Here is an 18,672-nt window from a genome sequence, read left to right as displayed (position 1 = left end):
GTAATTATAACTGTTGATTCCAGTATAATGTACGTTAATGGAATTTGGAAGCAAGTAAACATTAAAGAGATTAATCTCTAAAAGATAATCTCCAAGAAATTGAAGTTGTAAGTCTCTTAGAGTAAGTATAGAGTTAAGAAAATTACTGAAATTTAAGAATGACAGTCAACAAATATTCATACCATTCTCTTATTAAGTGACACTGGTCCCATAAATTTAAATTTTATTTTTAATTGTATTACATATATATCAAAGTGTAAAAAGCAGAAATGTGGATCTTAATGATTTATTATAAAGCAAATGAGTGAAAACTACCATTGAGGTCAAGAACCACGTTGCCATCCCCCAGAAACTATGCTTCCTTCCCTCCTGCTTAAAGGTAACCACTGTTGTGACATTAATTATGTTCACTTTCTTTTTTTCTTATGTTTTTGACCTATACTTTTCATTGTTGGCTTTATAAAATAAGTTAGGAGTGGTCTCTGTGTTTTTAAATTCTCTGGAATAATTTGTGTAAAATTAGAATTATTTCTGTCTTAAATAATCGAGAGAATTTGTTGATAGAGCCATCTGATTCTGGAGTTTCCTTTGTGAGAAGGATTTTCATTACAAATTTCATTTCTTTAATAGGTGAATTATAAATTTAGTTTCTGTATTCCATAACTATTCAAATTTCTTCATTCTTCTTGTGTTGGTTTTTGTTAAGTTGTATTTTTCTAGGAATTTATTTCATTATAATTTATTGGCATAAAGATTTCATAAAATCCTTTTATTATCTTGTTAATGTTTGCAGGATCAGTTGTGATATCTACTATTTAGTTCTTAACACTGGCTACCATTTTTTTTTTCTTGACCAGATTCCCCAGGGATCTATGAATTTTATTAGTCTCTGCAAAGAACCAAGCTCTGGCTTTGACAATCTGCTCTACTGTTTATTTTCTGGTTCATTCATTTCTGCTCTTTATGGCCTTTCTTCAACTTACTTTGGCTCTATTTTATTATTTTTTATTTCCTGTATCTTTTTATATAGGTACTTAAGTTAACTCATTAGTTTCAGTCTTTCTTCCTTCTAATATATTTGTTCAAGTCTATAAACCTCTAAGTACAATTTTAACTGCATACTATAGTAATATTTTGTGTATAATTTAATTCAACATATTTTCTAATTTCCATCTTGATTTCCTCTTTGATTTAGAGATACATTTATTCCATTTGGCTATTTCTTAATTTCCAAACATGCGAAGATTATCTTTTTATCAATGATTTCTAGCATGATTGCATTGTGTCCAGAGAATATACTCTGTATGATTTCACTCCTTTGAAACATTTTTCAGTTCTTGAATTTCTGTTTATTTTTCACATCTCCTTTGCTATTTATAGTTTCTAATTCTCTGCCAAAATTTAAAGTATAGTCTTTTATCTCTGTGAAAATAGTTTAAAGTAGTTATCTTAAAGTCTTTTTCTGATAATCCCCATATCTGGAACTTCTGTGTCTGTTTCTATAATGTGTTTTTTTTGTTCTGCTACATTATGTTCTTCTTGTCTTCTCTTATGCCTGATTTTCTTTGACTATGTATCTGATATTTTACCTGAAAAAATTGTAGAAATAACTTGAAACCTCAGATAATAATATTTTCCTTTGGAGAGGATTTTATTTGCTCTTAGATGCCTAGGAGAAGTAATTAGCAGGACAGAATCACCTTAATTCAGTTTCAGGGATTGATATTTTCTGGTCTACCTAGATGACTAGAAACTGGGCTGTAGCCCGTGAAAGTTTGGGTTTGTATCTGGTTCACCCCTATTCCTAGGATGCAGCCGTTCTGGATGCCAATCCAACCCTGAGAGTTTTACCAGGGCCTTCACTCTTGACATACCTTGAACTCCTGACTTTTGTTCCTTTAGCCTTATAAAACTGGCAGAAAGTTTGAACAGCCTCTTTGCCATCTTGTCCAAAATTGGCAAATGTCTCTATGGTAAAAGAAGCCCCAAATGTGGTTTACTTCTCCAATTTTTGCCTTCTTTAGACTGTGGGCTGCTAATTCCTTACCCTTTGTGAATTCTCTGATGCATTTGATTGGATTTTTAAAAATATTTTGTTCAGCTTTTCTAGTTGTCTGAGAGGGTTGATTTGAATTACCCAGTGTTCCATTACTGGAAGCAGAGGTCTGAAAATAACTCCAAATGAAATGCTCTGTTCTCTCATGCTGCAGAGTGGTTAAGAGCATGGATTCTGCAACTAAACTGCCTATGTTTGAATTCTGGCTCCACTACTTCCTAGCTGTATAACCTTGGACAAGTTACTCAGCTTCTCTCGAGTGACCTCATGTGTAAAATGGGAATAATATTTCTTATCCCTCAGAGTTATTAATTGAGATTAAATGAGTTCATATCCTTCAAGAGCTTAGAAGAAGGCCTGACACACAGTAAACATTTCAGAAGTGATTTGTATCGTTATTATCCAGGATGGGATGGAAATCTTCCTGTGTGAGAAGATAAGCAATTGTTATTAACCGAACTATTCAAATTAAATACATCACTAAGATGTATAAAAATTTTATTTAATTCTCACTAAGAATAACAAAATATGGACCATGTATACCCTGTAGTTGTGGACTTGGTTTCTGTTTCACAAATCCTCTCATACAAAGTGTATTCTCAGCAGTAACAATTCTGATGATGTGCATTGTGCATTGGTCTTCAAAACTACTGCTGGAGGCACTTGGGTACAAGGGAGGGTAGTAGAAATCCTAGGCATTGCCCTAATTAAATTAAATTGTTGGATAGATAATATATCCAGATTGAATCTGCTCTAGATAATCTATAATGCTTTTAGGGGATACTTTTTTTTTTTATCTTGAACACACACACAAGAAATTAAAGAAGACCTAAATAAATGGAGATATGTTCCATGTTTATGGATTAGAAGACTCAGTATTGTTAAGACCACAGTTGTCTCCAAATCGATCTATGGATTCAATCTAATTCCTATTAAAATCTTATCAGGCTTGTTTGTAGAAATTCACAAACTCATCCTAAAATTGATATGAAAATTCAAAAGACCTAAAATAGACAAAACAGTTTTGAGAAAGGAGAAAAAAGTTGGAATTCACCCAAATTTATCCAATTTTAAGACATTAAAAAAATTTGTTTTAATGTTTATTTATTTCTGAGAGAGAGACAGAGCACAAGCAGGGGAGGGGCAGAGAGAGAGGGAGACACAGAATCTGAAGCAGGGTCCAGGCTCTGAGCTGTCAGCACAGAGCCAGAGGCAGGGCTTGAACTCATGAACTGTGAGATCATGACCTGAGCTGAAGTTGGATGCCCAACCCAGGTGCCCCAATTTTAAGACATTTTTAAAGCTACAGTAATTAAAATAGTATAATATTGGCATAAATATTGAAATGTAGGTCAATAGAAGACAATAGAGAATCCTGAAACAAACTCACATAATGATCAGTTGATTTTCAACGAGAGTTCCCAAGCAATTCAGTGGGAAAGGATAGTATTTTCTATGGTGCTGGAACAATCAATATGGAGGAAAAAAAGGACCCAGACCCTTCCTTCATACCAAATATAAAAAGGAACTCAATATGGATCATAGATCTAAATATAAGAGGTAAAATTATAAAACTTCGAGCTTTGTGACCTTAGGTTAGGCAAAGATTTCTTCAAAATCATGCTCCATAAAAGAAAAAATTGATAAATTGGACTTCTTAAAACATTTGCTCTTCAAAAGACATCATTAAGAAAATGGAAAGCCAAAGACTGGGGGAAAACATTTGCAAGTCATATACTGTTGAAGTTCTGTATCCAGAACTCAGAAAGAACTCTTACAACTCAATAAGAGGACAAAAAACTTATTTAAAACATGAGTAAAGGAAAAAAAAAATGGGTAAAGGATTGAATAGTCACTTCACCAAAGAAGATATATGTATAGCTAATAATCACATCAGAAGATAGCATCATGGGTCATTGGGGAAATGCAAATTAAAAGCACAATATGGTACTACTTTATACCCACTCAAATGGCTATACTCACAAAGACCAACAAAATCAACTGTTGGCAAGAATATGAAGAAACTGTGTACATTCCTGCTAGGTATATAAAATAGTATAGCTACTTTGGAAACAATTTTGCAGTTAAACATACACTTGCCATATGACCCATCCATTTCATTCCTAGGTATCTACCCAAGAGAAAGGAAAACCTAGGTCTACACAAAGACTTGTGTGCAAGTGTTAATCGTAGTATTATGCACAATAGCCAAAAACATGAAACAGTCAAACACAAGTAAATGAACAAGTAAATTGTAGTATCTCCATGTAATGGAACACTTCTTAGTACTAAAAAGGAGCAAACTATAAGTACATATAACAACATAGATGGACCTCAAGTGCTTCATGCTAAGTGAAAGAAACCAGACACAAAAGACAACATATATGATTTCATTAATATGAAATTTCTCAAGCAGGGAAGACTGTAGACAGAAAAGCATATCAGTGTTTCCCTGGAGCTGAAGTAGAAGTATGGATTGACTGCACACAGACATGAGGAAACTTTTGGTGGTGATGATTGCACAACCATACAAAGTTACTAAAAATCTTTGAACTGTATACTTACAATGATGAATTTTGTGTCTCAATAAAACTACAATGTATAATTTAAATATAACCATATTCAACTAGTATATATTGTGTATATACTTTAACCTTTAAAAAATTTTTTTTCAATGTTTATTTATTTTTGAGAGAGAGAAAGAGAGAAACAGAGTGCAAGTGGGGAAGGGATAGAGAGGGAGACACAGAACCTGAAGCAGGCTCCAGGCTCTGAGCTGTCAGCACAGACCCCGACATGGGGCTTGAACTTATGAATGACAAGATCCTGACCTGAGCTGAAGTCAGCTGCTTAACCGACTGAGCCACCCAGATGCCCCTATACTTTAACATTAAGTCATTTTTATCTGTAGGTAGAAATTTACATATGTCCCCTCAACTAAATGTCAAAGCCAAGTCTATCAAAATATCCAACTATCTCACGGTTCAGGAGTTCGAGCCCCACATCAGGCTGTGTGCTGACATTGTGGAACCTCCTTGAGATTCTCTCTCTCTCTCTCTCTCTCTCTCTCACTCTCACTCTCATACCCCTCCCCTGCTCGCACTGTCCTGTCTCTCTCAAAATAAATAAATAAATGGGGCGCCTGGGTGGCTCAGTCCGTTAGGTGCCCGACTTCAGCTCGGGTCATGATCTCATGGTTTGTGAGTTCGAGCCTGCTTCGGATTCTGTGTCTCCCTTTCTCTCTGCCCCTCCCCCACTCACGCTCTGTCTCCCTCCATCTCTCAAAATGAATAAACGTTAAAAATTTTTTAAAAATAAATAAACTTAAAAAAAATCCACCTAAGTAGAGTGGTGCTATAACCTTACATTACTGTTTGTGGATATACACTTTAACCTGGATATTTTCAAACAGGATAATTATTATTTTTTTTTTTAGAGAAATTTTAAGGTCCAACAACTTGGATAATATCCCACTTAAATAACATTAGTATTATATGAACTAGAAGAGCTCTGGTATTTAAGGCTGTTTTTGTGAGGGATTTACAAGTTATGAAGTATGTACAGATTCAGATTTTCTTCCACCCCCACTTATGCTCTCTATCCCTGCCTCTCAGCCTGAAGCCAAAAAAAAAAAAAAATAAAGGCTTTAGAAATTTTCTTCCTCAGGGCACCTGGGTGGCTCTGTCGGTTAAGCGTCGGACTTCGGCTCAGGTCATGATCTTGCAGTCCGTGAGTTCGAGCCCCGCGTTGGGCTCTGTGCTGACAGCTCAGAGCCTGGAGCCTGTTTCAGATTCTGTGTCTCCCTCTCTCTGACCCTCCCCCGTTCGTGCTCTCTCTCTGTCTCAAAAAAATAAATAAACATTAAAAAAAAATTTTTTTTAATTTTCTTCCTCAAACTTAAGCTGTGGGTTGTAATAACTTATTTACCCTAATGAACAATGACCTGTAAGTAACTAAGTAAATTAATTAATCTTTTATTCTTAAAAATTTGTTATGCAAATTTGCCAAATGTTATATGACTTTTACCAGTAAGATGACATAGGATGAAGCTGTTTTAGCAGGAAAGATTTTTGGGCAACTTTCCACAGAACTACAACAGAAATGACTGTAGGTCTCGGACTGTGCAGTTTGTTAAAGCTGGAAACTATTAGAAACACAGTAGAAAGAGATCACATAAATCTCTTCAGGCTATGCATTTGCTTTAGATATCTCATTAATATTGATTGTACAGATTTTTTTAATCTACTGAATGAATTTCTGTGTACAGTAACTATGATAGTAATAGCAAAAAATTAAAACAATGTGTTTTCATGGTTTTTGACTTGTTCTTTATTACTTAGCTATGGTTTTGGTTCACAATTTTTTTTAGTTACCAAACAAGAAAAAGATTGTGTATCTTTCAGCTACTATAGAAATTGTCAAGGGCGCTTGGGTGGCTCAGTTGGTGAAGTGTCTGACTTCAGCTCAGGTTATGATCTCATGGTCTGTGAGTTCAAGCCCTGTGTCGGGCTCTGTGCTAACAGCTCAGAGCCTGGAGTCTGCTTCGGTTTCTGTGTCTCCCTCTCTCTCTCTGCTCCTCCCTACCTTGCACTCTGTGTCTCTCTCTCTCTCTCAAAAAATAAATAAACATTAAAAAAAAGAAAAAAGAAAATGTCAGGCTTTTTTTTTTCTTTTTTTAAGGATGGAACACGATTCATACCTTCTGATTATTCATGATAGCCCCAAACTGGAAACAACCCAGATGTGCATTAACAAGTAAATGGACAAATTGTGATATATTTATTCACTGGGATACTTTTCAGCAACAAAAAGAAAGAACTGATACAAGTAAACTATGGATAAATCTCAAGAATATAATGTGTACAAAAGAGTACATACTGAATGATTCTACTTATGTGGTGTCGAAATATGATCTGGGCTGGTAGATATTAGAACAGTTGTTGCCTCAGGTAGTCAAGGTAGGGAATTAACTGGAAAGGAGAACTTTCTGGGGTGATGGAAATGTTCTGTGTCTTCATTGGTGTGTGGCTTGTCTACATTTGTCAAAACTCATCAAATTGCATGCTTAAGATACGTGCATTTTATGGTACATCAGTAAAGGTAAAAGAATCTGACTCAGCATGGAAAGCACTGTCAAAGTATCATGCCTTCTGATTAAATGCGTTGATATATATGAAGCACTTAACACAATGTCTGAGTGTCAGGCAACAGTACTGATCATGGTGATTATTGCTTTATTACACCTCCATTACCATTTTTGCTTCCTGTTTAAGCTGTTCCTCTATGAACTCTTTTTCTTAGGAGTAGTACTTTAGTGCTCATGGCCTTAGCATGTGTCAGATTTGGGGATTCTTTTGTTGAGATGAGGTAAAAGTGAAGATATTGAGACAGCATTAACTAATTTGAATTAGTTAATACCCTGAAGATAATTTGCATCTTGTAGTAGAAGCTCTTGGGGGAAGAGAACATTTAAAAACAAAACAATAACAATTTGAGTACATGTTTCAGAATATGTTATCTGTAGCTTTGAAAAGTTATTAGTTCTTATTTTATAACAAAAGCTGTTTTGTGTTTTCAAGAAACCAGACCATGCCTGGAGGCTTCTTTAAGTGCAAGGGGAATTTTAAAAATAAATTGATACAGAAAAGGTAAAATTCATTTTGGTTGATCAGAAATTGAAGCATGTAGGATGTTCTGAGTCCCATCCACTAATAGAAGATACCAGCTCTTTAGCAGCAAGCTCACATTTCTTTTTTCTTTTTTCTTCTTCTCCTCCTCCTCTTTCTTCTCCTCCTCCTCCTTCTCCTCCTGCTTCTTCTTTTTAATTTGATAGAGCATGAACAGGGGAGAGGGACAGAGGGAGGGAGGGAGTGAGAGAGAGAGAGAGAGAGAGAGAGAGAGAGAGAATCTCAAGCAGGCTCCATGCTCAGGGTGAAGTGTGATGTGGGGCTCAATCCCATGAAGCTGGGATCAGGACCTGAGCTGAAATCAAGAGTCGGACGCTGAGCCAACTGAGCCACCCAGGCGCCCCTCAAGCTTACATTTCATTGGTCAGATTACCTATATTATAGCAGCATATACAAAAGATGAGAGGGAAACAGGCACTTGATTGAGACTGAGTGGCATAGCGGTAGTAAAGGGAGAAATGGGGAAGTGGTGTTGAAGTCCATGACCCAAAGTTAGGGCACAGTGAAGGCTTTGCCTTTCTGTTATGTTATGGTGTGGTCTAGGTGGAAGAGTTGATCTAGAAAACACTTCTCTCTAGAGGTACTGCTCTGTAGGATGATGTGGAAAGAAGTTTTCCCTTGGCAAATGCCCTCTCTAGTCTCCCTTCCCTCTCCTTTCAATAGAATATCACTTTCCCTTTGCTCCTGAGACTGCTAGGAGTGTTATATTTTCTTTCAGTTTATTCATACAGCTGTTCTGTTTACTTTCTATCTGGGAACTGTCTTTAGTCTTCCCCCAATACACATCAATGTGGACTCTTTGCATTCAGCCTGCCTGTCCAATCTCATAGAATGTGCACTGAGAAAACTAATTGCAGAGATAAATTGGTTCTTGATGTGCATGACTGATCAAGAGCAAAGTACCTTAATTTCAGATGCCTTCAGAGAGATTTTTCTTTAACCTCTGCTTTTAAGAAGAAGATTATAAAGCATTATCATTACTTCAGGTCAGAATTATATTGCTTTGGTCAAAAGCTGTTGTAAGATTTACAAAGTAATAGAAACAAAGTAATCTAAAGATAAATTATAAAGATCAAAGCAATTCAAAGTTAAAGTGAATTTGAGTGTAAGCATAGGTATGGTTTTCGATTTAAAAAAACCATACATTATTATGTCTTTTTTTTAACTATTTATAGCTATTTATAAGCTATTTTCCAAAGTAGCTTTAATTTTTTATTTTTATTTTTAGGAAAAAGCAAGAGACTTGAATAGTCATCTGAGTATATTGTCAATAGTTGAATACAAATTGTTCCTACAATTTCTGATTTGTTCCAGATAGAACAGTAAGGTGACTCCAAGGTAATATGGAAGGTCCTGCAGCATAGTATAGTAGGTACCGGCCTTGGTTTATGTCTTTTATTATATTTTATTTGCTGATAATTTCCAAACCTGTATCTTATAAATCTGGCTTCCTTCCTTGTCTATAAACTTGTGTTTCTATCTGGTTGTGGAAATTTTTACCTGGATATCTGGTTGGTACGTCAGCCTCTTCAATATGTCTCAAACTGAATTTTTAAAATTTTATTTATAAGTTTCTTCTCCAACTTGCCTGTCCTAACTTATTATTATAATTTGGTTTATGGCTTCATTATCATCTTCTCATCATTAATCTTTACTTCTGCCCTTTCCAAATTACTAACTCATATTATAACCTTTGAAATGTCTTTCAGATCTAGTCACCTACTCCATTCCCTTTGTCACTGACCAGTGTTTGTCTTCACTACCTGTTCTTTAAAACATTATCATTGTTGTTATAAAAGTAATGAGTGCTTTTTAAAAAAGAAATCAGACCCTTTAGGAGTTTATAGAATAAAAAGTCCTGTTCTTTCTCTCCCAATTCCACTTCTCTCACGCAACCACTGTTTCTGTTTGGTTCTGTGATGGCCAGACATATTATATGCATTTCTTTATTTTTGAGAGAGGGTGCAGGTAGGGGAGGGACAGAAAGAGAGGGGGGAACAGAGAATCTGAAGTGGGCTCTATACTGACCGTGTGCAAGCCTGATGCAGTGCTCGAACTCAGCCCGATGCAGGGCTTGAACTCAGGAACCATGAGATCATGACCTGAGCCCACGTTAGATGTTCAACCAACTGAGCCACGCAGGTGCCCTTTCTATGCATTTCTAAACATACAGATAAAGATATAGAAATTATTTCAAATACTTTCCATCTTTTACTTGGATGACTAAAACATACTTCTTACTGGTTTCCCTGCTATAAACCCATCTCCACTCTGGCCATTGCCATAGTTATCTACCTAAATAGCAAAACTTGCTCTGCTTGAAGAGCCCTTCTTATTCCCTATCATCTCTCAGATAAGGACCAATCCCTTAGTATTGCATATACAGAAGCCTTTCCCAGTCTGGGCCGGATATCTGTCTCCAACATTACTCCTTGCTACTTCTGCTTTGCTCCTTATCTTGTTATTCCTGAGATTGGTCTCATCATGTCTCCCTACCTTTGTATATATGCTCAGTCTCTTCTCTACATGGCAACTTTCCTACTCATTCTTCAGGATTCTGCTCATCTGTTGCCTCCTGTATAGAAGTATCTTTTATCATTTTTCCTAAGCAGAGATAATGACTCTCTTTTCTCTGTTCCTTCAATGCTTTAATCATGTCTTGGGTTTTGTTTTGCTTGTTTTTTGGTCTATTTGTATGTCTCTTCCTTAGTTCCCTATGAGCTTTTTAAACAGCAGAATTCTTGTTTTACTTACCATTTTATGTCTGAAATGCTGCTTAGAACATAACGGACATGCAGTAAATGTTTGGTAAGTAGACATGTCTGTGTTTTAGACCTACATTGCTATAAAGACCTGTCTAAGTTAAAGAAAGTGAAATTTTAGATCCCATCATTTTTTGGAATTTTTAAGCCATTTTACTTAATATTTTTATAAGCTTTGCTTAATGTTATTATTTTTGACCTTTTAAGAATGGTAGTACAATTTCAGCATGACCTTATTTCTTAACTTATAAAATAACTCAGTTTTTAATGGAATACTATACAACAATTAAAAATAATGAGTTAGATCTGTTAGAGACAGGATGAGATGTAAAGATGTATTGTGAAGTAAAAAGCGAGTTATATAAAAGTTTGATCCTGTTTTTAAGGATGTTACGCTTAAAGAAATCCAGACAAATATAACTTGGATTATCTTTTTTTCTTTACTCTTTTATCCTCTAATCTATTAATATATTATTTCTCCTATGTAACTCTGCAATGTTTGAACTTTAGAACACTAAGCATGTACTTTCAGAAGCATAAAAAAAGACCAACACCAAACCAAACCAACCACTCTTCAGTTTTCAACCTCTCCTATTTTTATTCATGGAAAAGTAAAGTCTAGGTAGAAGTTTGTTTTGTTTTGTTTTTAGTTTGCCTAGAGAGTTAAACAATATCTTTAAGTAAAAACTGAAATATAAGTATGAGTGTGAAGACATTTTAACTATATATATGAGATCAAGTCAGTCAGTTAGTGTTTAAATGCCTACTTTGGTTAGTGTAGTGTGCTAGGTGCTATAGTAGAATACGAAAGATGTAATTTCCATTGTGTAGTAACTTACAGCTTATACTGGGGGGCAGGAATTGCTGAGTAGCAGTTTGTGAAGGATATAAAATAAGTAATAATCCTTTAACATATTTTAAATATATTTTCCTTAAACTGAAAATTTTCCCTTATATTTTGAGGGTGCAGTTTTAATTCAGTAGTTTATTAGAAGCTGAAAAATAAAAATTGCTTTGCCTTAAAGTCAAATTGGAAAGGACCTTTGGTGGTAGGTAAGACATGATAATGAAAAATAAGATAGCAAAAGAGATTTTTTTTCATGATTAAATAGCAAAGATTTTAAAATATAAACTTAAGTATCATTTCCTAATATATGTGCCATATGTGTTTGATTACTATCAGAATTGTCACTTAGATTATTAAACAGTGAAAATACAGATATATAGTTGCTGTTCAAGTATTTTCTTAACATTTTAAATTGATATCTCCTGGATAATTGTCAACTGAATATCTTTTGCTTACCACTTGCTATGTGACTACCAAGATAGGGTTTAGTGTAAAGCTTTAAAACTTCAGGGTTCTAAAACTCATTGAAAATAATTTGGGATATTTTATCTCCTCTACCTGTGAAATGAAGTGGAGTTTTAATAGAAAGGGCTTGGTTTATTTATTAAAACAGTTTTCTTCTGAAAATGAGATACTCTTTTTATGATGGAGATTCCACTGTGATTGTTGCATTTTTTTTTGCTTCCTACTGAAGAAGCTCTTAGCGCACTTGCTAAGAACATAAGGAGTCATGTCAGAGGTCAGCTATTTGAGTCCATTTTCCCACAGCCGCCTGGTGCGAGTGATCTTTTACTGTGTTTTAAAAAAATGGGCAAGGATTAGAGGGGATTAGAAAGAATATTACCCTCCTGAATATAGGCCCAAGGCACTAAGGGGAGAGAACCCAACCAGGCAGCAAATGGGCTTTGCTTGACCAAGACACAACCTCTGCTGCATTCCTTTAAGAAACTGAATGGGAAATGTTAAGTCCCCAAACTGGATTAGTAAATAATCTCATAGCTTGTGACATCTGCTAAAATAAATTGATGAGCAGACTGCATTCTTACACTTTTAGGAGAGAGCCAGAGACATCAAGATTAAGAGGAGCTTTTTTTCCCCCCAGCTTTATTGAGTTATAGGAGTAAGAGTAATTAAAGATGGGCATTAAACTTAGTATTGGAAAGGCACATTTCATAAACAAAAAAAAATTATTTTAGATATATTGATACAATGTATACATATATGTTGATTAATAGCCTAAGGCTTAAATTTTGAAGTCACTACACCTTTTTGTTGCTTCCTGCTTGTAGCAGTTTTGAAACATGTTCCACAAATTCAGCTCTTTGTGTTGTTCGTCTCCTTAGTTTGTATAACAGCCCAAGTGTGAGAATGTATCATTTATGACACATCTCAGGAGTGTTTCTCTTTTTATAACAGAAGTTAATGTGGTTTAGACGTTATGACGCATAATTTGCTATCAAATTATATAGAACCAAAGAGGTTGTTTCGAACTGTTTTCGTAGGGGAAGTATACTCTGGTCTTAGTCTTTGGAGGAAGTATTTAGCTAACTAAATATTTTTGAAGGTTTTGTTTTAAGTTGACCACTTTAATAGTAAAGATGATAAACAGGTGGTTAAATTTGCACCTTTATGTAATTAGTACATTTGATTATACTGCTTTTGTTGTGGATTGCAATATTAAGGCAAGTATTTTCTTTAAGAATTTAAGGTAGCATTTAATTTTCATGTGTGAATAAGAACTGGTAGGTTATAACTTCTTTAATAGGCACATCCACTAATTCCTTAAATGTGTCTTGCACTGTACTTTCTTGGCCTTGTTCAGGTTGGCCTGTACTCCAGCCCCTGTGTTTTCCCACCCCACTGCCCAATCTGTTCATCCATATTTTACCCATCTTTATCTATAAGCTCAAATCCCAAATGCCATCAAGTGGTTTATTTTCACCACCTAAATCATAACCAATACCTCCTAAACATAGAGTTATCATATGATCCAGCACTTTCACTGCTAGGTATATACCCAAGAGAGGTGAAAACTTCTGTTCACATAAAACCTTGTATGTGAATGTTTACTGCAGCATTATTCATAATAGCCAAAAGGTGAAAACAACCAAATGTCCATCAAATAATGAATGGATAAACAATTGTGGTATATCCATGTAATGGAATATTATTCAGCTGCAAAAAGGAATGAGGTACTGGTATATGATACGACATGGATGTACCATGAAAACATTATACTAAGTGAAAGAAACCAATTACAATAGACCATATATTATGCAGTTCTTTTTGTATGAAATAACCAGAACAGGCAAATGTATAGAGATTCAAAGCAGATTAATGATTGCTTGATTAGAGGGTAATAACTAAAGAGGATGTGGATTCTTTTTGAAGTGATGAAAATGTTCTAAAATTGTGGTAATGGTTATATATATCTGTGAATATACTAAAAACCATTGAGTTGTACACTTTAAATGGGTGAAGTGTAAAGTATGTAAATTATGTCTCAATAAAGCTGTTAAAGAAAAACTAAAAAACATGAATACCTTCAATCCAAATTCCTGTATACACTGTTTATATCTCTAATAAAGCATAGTCTTGTTATAGTTATTAACTTAAAAAAATCTGTCTTTCTCATTACATTAGGAAATTCCAGAGAATATAGTGTTTCCTAATAGATATAGTGCTTGCACTCAGTAAATATTAATTTAATTGAACTTATTCACAATTAAGTTCCTCACTTGTAAAATGGGAATAAGAGGAAAAAGAATTCAGTGTCACCACAAAATGTTTCCAAAATTGTATTTTATCATTTTTATACTTAATTTTCTTTTGGAAAAATAGATATTTGCTTTCACATTATTTCCTCAGCTTGAGTTTCTATTTTGTATTTAGCAAGGTCATACATAAGCCATTTATCTCCTTATTTATGCCTTTAGGGATATTCTGATTTTTGGAATTTGCATATACAGGCATTTTTTATACACATACTATCAGTATGACCTTCTTGTCATCTCAACTAGCTTAATGTGTGTTTTTTTTTAACCAAATGGACTTTATAAAATTTGAGTCTACATTTTTTGTTTGAATGTAACATAATTTTTCTCTTTTCTGTGGTGTGTTTCTCTGTGTGTCATTTTTCTAGTATTTACTAGAGATGAAGAGTCTAATTTTACCTCCAGAACACATTCTGAAACGAGGTGATAGTGAAGCAATTGCCTATGCTTTCTTCCATCTTCAGCATTGGAAGAGAATAGAAGGTGCTCTGAATCTGTTACAGTGTACATGGGAAGGCAGTAAGTATTCTCCAAATGTCCCACTAATCTCTCAGACTATTCATTGCATCCACAGGCAGCCCTTTTAAATGAGATTTCTGCGTTTCCCTAAGGATTGGTTTCAAAGTGAACTCAGAGGTGTTTATTTGGTTTATTTGTAGGAGAAATGCATAATGTACTTATACTGATGCCATATTTAGGAAAAGCAGAATGAGAAGTCGTTATGGTATTCTGTCATGTTCATTTAAATTACATATTTGTAAGGAAAGAAAATGAAAACTTACATCCCTTGGTTTATAAGCTTTTTAATGTGGTTGAGTTATTCTAATATTTTTTAAGTTAGACTTTTATTTTCAGATGTATACATCATGAAACTATTTTCCTCACAACTAATATCAAATCTATTCTTTTTTTCAATCTATTTTTTTTATTGTGGTAAAGTACACATAACATAGAAGTTACTGTTTTAACCATTTTATTTTTTTAATTAAAAAAAATTTTTAAAGATGTTATTTTATTTTTAAGCTCATTTATTTATTTTGAGAGAGAGAGAGTGAGTGGGATAGGGACAGAGAGAGGAGAGAGAATTCCAAGCAGGCTCCTCACTGTTAGTGCAGAGCCTGACGTGGGGCTCGAATTCACAAACCGTGAGATCATGACCTGAAACAAAATCAAGAGTCAGATGCTTAACCGACTGAGCCACCCAGATGCCCCAAGATTTTATTCTTTTTTTTTTTTTTTTAATGTTTATTTATTTTTGAGACAGAGAGAGACAGAGCATGAACGGGGTAGGGTCAGAGAGAGGGAGACACAGAATCCGAAGCAGGTTCCAGGCTGTCAGCACAGAGCCCGATGCAGGGCTCGAACTCATGGACTGTGAGATCATGACCTGAGCCGAAGTCGGACGCTCAACCGACTGAGCCACCCAGGCGCCCCCCCCCCGGCAAGATTTTTCTTAATTAATCTCTACACCCAGCGTGGGGCTCAAACATACAACCCCGAAATCAAGAATCACATGCTCCACCCACTGAACCAGCCAGGTGCCCCCATTTTAGCCATTTTAAAATGTATAGTTCAGTGACATTATATACATTCACATTGTTGTGCAACCATTACCATCTTCTATTCCCAGAGCATTTTCATCATCCCAGACTGAAATTCTATACCCATTAGATAATGACTCCCCATTCTTCCTTCCTCTCCAGCCCTTGGTAACTATTCTGCTTTCTGTCTCTATAAGTTTGACTAGTCTAGGTATCTTCTGTAGTGAAATTGTACAATTTTTGTCTCATTAAATCAGGCTTACCTCACTGAGCATAATGTTGTAGCATGTGTCAAAAAATCATTATTTCTTAGGGCTGAGTAATCTTCCATTGTATATATACACCATACTTTGTTTATATAGTCATCTGTCAGTGGATATTTGGGTTGTTTCCACCTTTTGGCTATTATGAATAATGCTGCTATGAACATGGGTATACGAATATCTGTTTAAGTTCCTACTTTCAGTTTTTTGGGGTATATACCTAGAAGTGGAACTGGTAGATTATATAATTCTATGTTCAATGTTTTGAGGAACTGTCATACTATTTTCTATGGCAGCTACACCCATTTACGTTCCACCAGCAATGCATAGGTTTTCACTTTCCCTATATCCTTGTCAACACTTGCCTTTTTTTTTTTTTTTTAATAGCCACACTGATGGGTGTGAAGTGGTATATCATTGTGGTTTTGATTTGTATTTTCCTTATAATTAGCGCTGTTGAACATTTTTTAATGTGCTAATTGGCCATTTGTATATCTTCTTTGGAGAACTAGGTTGTTTTTCAGTGAACTACCAGATCTCTTATTTGTAACTTCTTAAAATCATTTAGAAAATGAAAAAGCTTGATCAAAATGTTTTATCAGTTGAATTTTTATAATAATTGTCTTGGAAAGTGCATTTCTGCTACCATTAAAAATTCAAAAATAAATTCAATACTCATTAACTAGAGTTGGTTGATCCCCCTCAGTTCCCAAACTTTGCACTGAGGCACCTTGGGGGCGTTGTGGCAAATTCATAAGAGTGCCATGGCGTAGTTAAAAATTTCAGTGGAAACAACAGTAATACTCAATATGTGTCAGGCATCATTGTTAGTTCCATGTAGTTCAAGGTTTCACCATTAGGTGGCTCTCCATTGTCTCTTTCTTTTAATGCTGTCATAGCTTTGCAAAGCTTGGTTTTTTATTAGCTGCTGTGATTAAAAGAAGTACCACACACACACACAAAAATCAGTGTGGAACAGGAAAGTACGATGGCAGTGTCCAATCTGATTCCAAGGTTTGAAAAGGTATGCAGCGCCCAACAGGTACATACATCCCACTAGTAAGAAAAGATGGTTGTTTAAAAATGAAATAATTGGGGGCACCTGGCTGGCCCAGTGAGTAGAGCATGTGACTCTTGATCTTGGGGTTGTAGTTTCAAGCCCCACATGGGGGTAGAGATTACTTTAAAAAATTAAAATATTTTTTAAAAATGAATAATTATTTTTTCCTTTAATTAAAAAAAATTTTTTTTTTAAATTCACTGTTAAGTTGTTAGCACACAAACCTTTAAAGTTGTTTGGATCCACTACTTAAGTGGAATTGTTATGTTTCTTTCAGCCTAGGGGCATCATAAAAAATTACTGAGATATGAAGGGCACCATGTATCCTTGAGGCAAAGAGAATTTGGGAATCTATGCATTAACTACTTGCTAAGAGTCAGACACTATGCTTACCTCTGACAATATGCAGATTAATGAAATTGGGACTAATAAAACTGAGGAGCACAATGTCTTTGTGTCATTAGGCTTCTTTTTGCTGTCTCTCTAGTAGTCTATAAGCTCCTCAAAGCCTGGTACTCTATCTCATTGATCCTGTATGTGTCTTCAGTGCCTAATGGTCTGCCTGGCACATAAGAGGTTTTGAATAAGGATGTGACTTACACTGAATTTCATAAATAGTCTTCTTTATGAATGATTTTTCTAGTGTTACCACTGATTTGCTTTGTGACTTTGGACAAATCCCCACTTTTCATTGTGGCAGAACAAAATTCATATTTTGACAAAAGTTATTTTAAATGTTTATTTATTTATTTTGAGAGAGAGAGACAGAGTGTGAGCAGGGAGGGGAGGGGCAGCGAGAGAGGGAGAGAGAATGCCAAGCAGGCTCCATGCTGTCAGCACAGAGCCCGATACCGGGTTTGATCCTGGTATCTCACGAACTGTGAGATTGTGACCTCAGCTGAAATTAAGAGTCGGACACTTAACCAGCTGAGCCACCTATGCACCCCTTGACAAAAGTTTATAGAGCTAAGCACTAAAGGAAAAACAAAACTTAATCACAGTTTTGATGAATACTTAGCTAGTTAAGTAGGTAAACAAAGATTCCCCCTTTAAGAAGTCTTCAAGAGTTGGTGATAATCTAGATCAGGGATAGGTAAATTTTTTCTGTAAAAAGGCAGATGGTAAATCTTTAGTCTTTGTGAGCCATAGTCTCTGTCACAGCTACCCAACTCTTGTAGCATGAAAGCAGCCTAACATAATATATAAATTAACAAGCAGTTTTAACATCTGTATTCTAACAAAATTTTATTTACAAACATAAATAGTGGTCCAGATCTGGCCAAAGGGCCATACTTTGGTGACCTCAGAACTAAATTAAATTCTGCTTGTAGAAAACTTTGGTGACATCTAACACATGAAGTTAGTAGCCATTGGGAACTCTTTCTGGGTTGCCAACAGTCATGGTAACAACAGTGATACATGTTGCAATTTTATGAAGGTTCCTGGAAGAAAAGGAAGTTATACCCACAGAGTTAAGTCTGTTGTGTTTGTAGTGAGAAGACAGAGGCAAGAGGGACTCAGCAACCTTGTTATCCACTACTCCCTTTAGTTTTATTTCAACCAGACCATTCACTATGCTCTGAATAAATCTTATTCTTCCCCTTATTCCTTCTTTTGCTTCCTTTGTGTCTTTCATCTAAAAGATATCTCTAAAGGAATTAATAAATGCTGTATGAAAATTT

The 18,672-nt window shown here is 35.2% G+C and overlaps 1 protein-coding gene across 7 annotated transcripts in view; it reads left to right on the top strand.

The window, feature by feature from the left end:
• ST7L (suppression of tumorigenicity 7 like) overlaps positions 1 to 18,672 on the top strand; it is an 80,960-nt gene that overhangs the window by 34,044 nt on the left and 28,244 nt on the right. For all 7 annotated transcript variants that reach the window (XM_007076371.3, XM_042998202.1, XM_042998204.1 and 4 more), the window contains one exon: positions 14,495 to 14,645. In XM_007076371.3, the coding sequence (XP_007076433.3) occupies positions 14,495 to 14,645 (151 nt within the window). The remainder of the gene's footprint in view (positions 1 to 14,494; positions 14,646 to 18,672) is intronic.

This window comes from Panthera tigris, chromosome C1, assembly GCF_018350195.1.
Source record: "Panthera tigris isolate Pti1 chromosome C1, P.tigris_Pti1_mat1.1, whole genome shotgun sequence".
Taxonomy (NCBI): Eukaryota; Metazoa; Chordata; class Mammalia; order Carnivora; family Felidae; genus Panthera; species Panthera tigris.
This window is presented reverse-complemented; position numbering and strand designations above follow the sequence as displayed.